The 6975-nt window shown below is 33.0% G+C and overlaps 1 protein-coding gene across 1 annotated transcript; it reads left to right on the top strand.

Annotated features, from left to right (window-relative positions):
* Positions 1-257: 257 nt before the first annotated feature.
* Positions 258-5411, top strand: LOC102745503 (ADP/ATP translocase 4; the record flags this gene model as incomplete). Its single annotated transcript, XM_081810866.1, has 4 exons — positions 258-382; positions 1219-1336; positions 3399-3553; positions 5024-5411. Coding segments are annotated over 4 exons (557 nt in total), but the record flags the coding sequence as incomplete, so codon positions are not given.
* Positions 5412-6975: the final 1564 nt, after the last annotated feature.

Below are 6975 nucleotides of genomic sequence, written 5' to 3'. Positions count from 1 at the left end.
TGATGGTTGCACAGTCTGAATATACTAACAATCCATTGAATTGTATGGTGAATTTACATTGGTAAATTGTATGGTGTATAAATATATCTCAGTAAAACTCTTAAATAACAATAATCCTGACTTTAAGAAATTTATAGTCCTTATGAGGTAAGATAAAACATATACAAATATTTATGAACTGAAAGTAGAAAGTGATTGTAAATACTATTTAAATGAGAATCTGAAACATGTTGACATATTTTACATATTGGTCACAGGATTCACCTTTAATTCTCTGAGATCTGAAGTAGTTATGGAGAGAGATGATTACACACAGTTTTGGATAGGTTTAGAGATCAGAGGTGTCATGGAAGAAGTTGAATTTGAATTAGAGTATAAATCAGTAACTTTTTGTTTAAAAAAGATAGGAAAGCCCTTCTAGGCCAAGAGAAAATTGAGAGTTCCAAAGCTGAGATTTAGAGAATAAAGCAAGAAACTGAACTTGACTAGAATATTATTCATTTTCATGTATTTTAAATGGTTACAGTGGCCTTGTACCCTAGATTTTCTATAACCACTCCAATTCAAATATTCCTTTCTTCTCCAGTAAGCTCTAGATATTGAAAAGCAGTTTACTGGACCTAAGCAGGGCACATTTTAAATATTTATCAAAAAGAACCTCAACAGCCCATGTGAACCAGTAGTAGATCAGTAAGGCCTAAGTTACATGCTGCTCAAATATATTATAATTGATTTCTGCCAATTTTCATGTCAGCAGTTGAAAATAATGTATTTTTTGAGCTGTTTAAATATCTACTAAAATTGCAAAGTGAAAATATGGCATGAAGTATTATTGCCCCCCATACCAAAAAAAGGGTACAACTAAAGCCTCCATAGATGTCTGATGTTTTAACTAACTAACATGAGTATTAACAAAAAATTTATATAGTCTAAAGAGATGATTATCTTATGTGGCCTCATTTGCTAATTTGGGCTACTTTTGCTGGAGGCAGTTAAAATATCTTAGAATTTCTGTATATCAGCATTTAAACTGTATCTCCCAGACTGCCTGGAAAGAAACAAAGCCTTCATGGACATGAAGGGAAATATTTTGGATAATATACATTATTATAAATGTTTACTTTATAAAAGCAGTTTGAATCTGGCTTCTTAACCTTTATAAAAATAAGAATTTTAAACAGATTCTGTAGTAACCACTTTTTAATTAATATGTTTCAGTTCTGGAGGTGGTTTTTGGCAAACCTGGCTTCTGGTGGAGCTGCTGGAGCAACATCCTTATGTGTAGTTTATCCGCTAGACTTTGCCCGAACCCGATTAGGTGCTGATATTGGAAAAGGTATAGGATTTTCAAAAATACTAACTCTCCCTTCGTGTTTTGAGTGAAGCATTATTTATTGTAGTTACGCTATAATGACAGCTTGAAATACATTCTAAAAATCTTACCCGCAACCAAATGGTAGAGTCTTGGGCCTAAAGATTACTACGTTTTTCTTTTCCCTCAAAAGAAGGAAGGGGAAGGCCAACACTGTAGTAACAAAAGAGCAAATACAAAGACTTCTTGTAACTTACTTCTAGTTTTTTCCTAGAGAGCCACCTCTTCTATCCCTCCATGAACTTATTCCTGTTATTCTGTATTCAACTATGGCTCCTCTCTAGGTTACATGTACAGCTCTCATCCTAGAGATTCCCTTTTCCTCTCTCCTTCCTTATTTTATTTATCACATCTTCCTGTGTTGTTGTTATATTCTTGTTTTGGTAGATTATATTCTTTAATAGCTTTCTAAGCTTTTTGAGAAGAGTGGATAGGAGATACATTGAGATCTTGCATGTCTAAAAATGTCTCTGTTTTACCCTTTTACTTACTATTTGGCCATATGTAAAATTCTACTTCAAAGTTACTTGGTTTCACAATTTTGAAAGCATTTCTCTGGATTCTTGTTCTAATATTGCTCTTAAGTAACTGATCTCCTAACTTTTGTGTATGACTTTTTTTCTTTTTAATTACTTTATGTACCTGATGGTCTCGACATTTCACAATGATATATCTTGTGAGGCTTTTTTCAGCAATTGTGGAAGTAACTCACTTGGCCCCTTTCAGTCTGGAGCCTTGTTTTTAGTTCTGAGGATGGCAGAGGAGTAAGTCACTTGGCTGCTCAAGGATGAGGTTTTGAGCATCCAGATGCTACTTTGCGTTCACCATAAGAACAATACTTATTTCGTCTAATTTCTAAGTCTTTCTGAGGTTATTGGGGTAAAATGGGTTGCTTTTCCTTCTGCAAGAACGTAGGTTTCAGCTTTTTTCTGCTCTGACTTACCACTCCTCCATCTGCTTTCCATCTTGCTAAAATTTGTGGATTTCATTCTCTGCCATGTACTGTTCTTGCCTATATGGCTTTAAACCTGTTTTGTTCTTTTATTACCATTTTAGTGGAATTTCTTAAGAAAGCAGAGATTTATTCAACAAATACTTAATGAGTGCTTGCTGGGACCCAGACCCTGCCTCAGATATAAGATGAGAGACATACACATAGACACCCCATATAAAACATGGAGCTCATGCTCATGTACCTTATGGTTTAGGGGAAGACACAAGTAATAAAAAAATGAATGACCAAAATATACTGTCATTTAGCAATAAATGACATGCAAAGATATTTAGGAGCAGGGAGTGACATCAATTTTAGATGAGTGATTAGAGAAAATGCCTCAGAAAGGGTAGCAGTTTGAGCAAAGATGTAAATAATGAGTTCCATCTAACATGTATAACTGGCAGTTCAAATATTCTTGTTATTGTTAAGAAAGTGACAAAAACTCCTATATCTTGTTTTTAGTTCAGTTCTGTAATTTTCTATTCTCTCAGAATTGGGAGAATTTAGTTTATTTTGAAAACTATATTCTATACATACAATATTTTTAAAATATTGTCAAAGAGTTCTAGGTGAAGGGAAAATAAAATCGAAACCAGCAAACACTAGAAAAATATAACTCATCTAAAATGTTAATGATCCTTAAAGTTGCTAGTTTTTAACTTTGTCTTTTTACTGTATCTGTCTTTCTGCCTTTCAACTGAAGCAAGTCATAGAATTTTTCATTCCCATTTTCTGAACTCCAATTAGTAGCTTCTGGTAATTTTATTGAAATGTTTTAAGCCAGTCAAATTGCTTGAATTAGATTGTTTTTATAAGATTAATATTTTGAGTTAAAATCTTTTAAGATATTATTTGAAACCTTAATTCTCTTTAAAGAAATGGGAGGATTTTGATTTGTGTCCTTTTTTATTAGAAAAATTTCTAAATGGCAGTTTCAGATATTTTAAATCTGTAAGATTAATTTACTTTGATTAAAGTGTTTATCTGATATATAATGTTGCTAATACGTTTTAAATGGCTTTATTTTAGGTCCTGAAGAGCGACAATTCAAGGGTTTAGGTGACTGTATTATAAAAATAGCAAAATCAGACGGAATTGTTGGTTTGTACCAAGGATTTGGTGTTTCAGTTCAGGGTATCATTGTGTACCGAGCCTCCTATTTTGGAGCATATGACACAGTTAAGGTAATTTGGGGCTTTAACTGATATATATTAAATACATGGTTGGTTTCTTTTTATTGTTTTAATTAGTAGTTTGTTCAGCAGATATGAACTTTTGCTTTTAATTATAGAAATCAAAATAAATGATGAAATAAGAGACATAGAATCCTGTTTAATTGTGACTTTGCCATAACCTTATTGAATTATAACTCTATTATGGATCTGACTTTAGATATAAAGCATAAACCCAAACATTAAGTTTTTGTGCTGTTTGCAACTGAAAGACTCACTATACATCATGTTGCAAATAGAAAACATGCTAATTAGGCTTACATCATAATCAAATCAAATCTTTAGCATATAGAAAGGCATCTTCTAACAGTTTTTCTGATTTTACATTCATTTTATTATCACTTTCTTACATGCAGATAATCAGCTTACTATCTCATCATTTTAGAAAGTAGGCAAGGCATAACTAATTAGTTAAATGTAATAAATGCTACTACAGCTCAGTTATCTATTGGGTACTGTTAGATTCTGTATTGTATTCTCCAGGTTGTTCTGCAATTTGTCTTTTCATTTCAGATTTTAACAGAATTTCCATAAAGTAGGAAACAGGAAGATTGTAATAATGGCTACCATATTTTGAGTTACTACTTAGTTCTAGGAACTTTGTTAAGTCCCTGCAATAACCTAGGATAGCTTTTAATATCTCCCTTTTTAAAGATAAACAACCTAGGAATAGTTAAGCAATTTGTGTTGAGTGGCAAACAAAAATCCCATGCTCTCAGTCACTTCCAAGAGGAAGGAGTGAAATTAATATTAGTGTTGATTATAAATAAGATTAAAACTTGAGGGAAATTTTATATGTTTTACATATTGTCTTGGCCTTCCCTCATTAGTATAAATGTAATTGAAGGTCATTTTTATTGTGGTCTGGACATGTTACTTTCAGTTTCTTGTGTATTTTTTAGACAGACTAAGTTAATGGAAATTAACAAGTTCTTATGTATGTTTATTTAGTCATGGAAAACTTTATGTATGCTCTCCCTCTGTTTTTCTCTATTATCACCTGTAGTAGTTATGAAATTTAGGAGTGTTTCTTCACTAGCTTAGAGCTTTAAAGATGCTTATCAAATACCTATTGATGATAATGTCAGGCATTATTTAATTTTTTTTCAACTCTGAAGAAAGCTAAAAACTTTTTTGGTCACTGGCAGCTATCTCCCCTAGTGTTTGCCATTAATAACAAATCTTTGGTAATAGCAAGTATGCTTTCTTTTTTCAGGAATGCTTTTAAAGTAAAGCCATGTGTGGCATATTTCTTTCTTATTCATCTCCTGATACTATTTTAATCTTTCCACATCCAACTGTGTTTTATTGCATTTTAAGTATAATTGAACCCTCTTTCATTATAGGAAGTTATACTTTGACTTAAGAATTTAAGATATTTGGGAAATTTAGATGGTTACTTGACATATTTTTCTTTTCTAGGGCTTATTACCAAAACCAAAGGAAACCCCATTTCTTGTCTCCTTTTTCATTGCTCAAGTTGTGACCACATGCTCTGGAATTCTCTCTTATCCCTTTGACACAGTTAGAAGACGCATGATGATGCAGGTATTTTATATTATTATTTGCAAGTTTAATTGAATTTTCCAGTATCTTTGATATTCAAATATAATTTATTCAAATTTTAGAGAAATTTTGGCTGAAAGGCAGGTCATCTGTTTTACTTACTAAAATAAATGCATGATGTGCTCTGTCTTATATCCTTTCCTATCCCAAAACAGCCATCATCCAGCAAAAGTTTCTTCCTCTTCTGTTATTAGAATAGAAATGCCTTCCACTCCTGTAACATATTGTTTGAAAGGTGGAGAGGGGTGGCAGGGATTGGATGAGTATGTCTATCCTAAATGAATATTAGGTTAAGTAGAATAAACCCTGTCATAAGCCACTGACCTATGTCATTATTTGTTGTAATACGTTTTAATAAAAGTAAATAATTTTTAACTCCAAGGATGAAAACTTGTTTAAAATGATGTGCTCTAAGTATAAATCTCTGGGGCCCCTGGGTGGCACAGTCGGTTAAGCGTCTGACTCTTCATTTCTGCTCAGGTCATGGTCTCAGGGTCGTGAGCTTGAGCTCTGTGTTGGGCTTAAGACTCTCTCTCTCCCTCTGCCCCTCCTCCATGCTTTCTCTCTCTCAAATAAATAAAATCCCTAAAAATAAATACATAAATAAATATAAATCTCCAAATCAGAATTTTGGTGCAGTCTTCATTGATGTTACTTGTTACATTCATTTATTCAGCAAATATTTGAATGCCTAATCTATGCTAGATTACAGCAACACAAATAAAATAAGGTAGAACCTGTTTCCAAATTCATAGCATATCACTGAATGCATACAGTTAATGGTTTAAATAGAAATGTGCATAGGTTCCAGGAATGCAATAGAAGAAGGATACCTAAATGCTTAAAGTGATGAGATGTAGCCCCTTGGAGAGCTAAATCTCTGTAAATAGATTTTTTTCCTCCAGATAGTGAGAGAACATTCTAAGCAGAAGGGAAAAAACATACGTAGAGGTATGGCTTAAGGAGTAGTAGTAGTTCAGTATACCTAGATGATAAGGTTCATGAGGGCAATTGAAAATAAAATAATGAGGCCAGAAAGCTAGAATAGGTATATAATGCTTATTGTGTTCCAGATATTGTCCTAAGCATTTTGCAGTTTAACTCACTTAATTCTCAAAACAATGCTGTGAGGTGTAGTTACTATCATTATCCTCATCCTCATTTTATGTCTACAAATTGGTCCTGGGAGAACCCTGTAGGCCACCTGAAAAGGTAAAACGTACATATTATTATTCACTAATAGACTATTTTTAAAGTTACTCCTTTTACGTGTGTGTTTCCTCTTGATCTATATGTAGCTCTAGTTTAATACATTGAAAAACCTTTTTAAATGGAAAATTAATTTGTATACAGGCTGTGGATTAGGTAAACGATACTGTATTGATGTTACATTTTCTGATTTTGCCAACTGTACTTTGGGTTTGCAAGAAAATATTCTTATTTTTAGAAAATTCACATGGAAGTGTTTAAAGGTAAGGAACATGATAATCTGCAACTTACTATCAAAATAATTTTTAAAAAATTGTGAGTGTATGGGGTTTTAGATATATGTGTGTGTTATTAGCACTGCCATAAACAAAGCACCAGAGACTGGGTGGCCTCAGCAACAGAAATTTTTTTCTCACAGTTCTAGAGGCTAGAAGTCTGAGTCAAGGTGTCCAGCAGGGTTGATTTCTTCTGATGGCTTCTCTCCTTGGCTTGTACATAGCTGTCTTTCTCCTTGTGTCTTCCCATGGTCCTCTTTCTGTTTCTCTTCTTATAAAGATAGCCAAATTGGATTAGGGCCTCCCTAACAAGCTCATTTAATC

The sequence above is a fragment of the Leptonychotes weddellii genome, unplaced genomic scaffold (assembly GCF_054177405.1).
Source record: "Leptonychotes weddellii isolate Sample4059 unplaced genomic scaffold, ASM5417740v2 HiC_scaffold_4089, whole genome shotgun sequence".
NCBI lineage: Eukaryota > Metazoa > Chordata > Mammalia > Carnivora > Phocidae > Leptonychotes > Leptonychotes weddellii.
The sequence above is the reverse complement of the archived record's forward strand: the minus strand, read 5'-3'. Positions and strand labels throughout refer to the sequence as shown.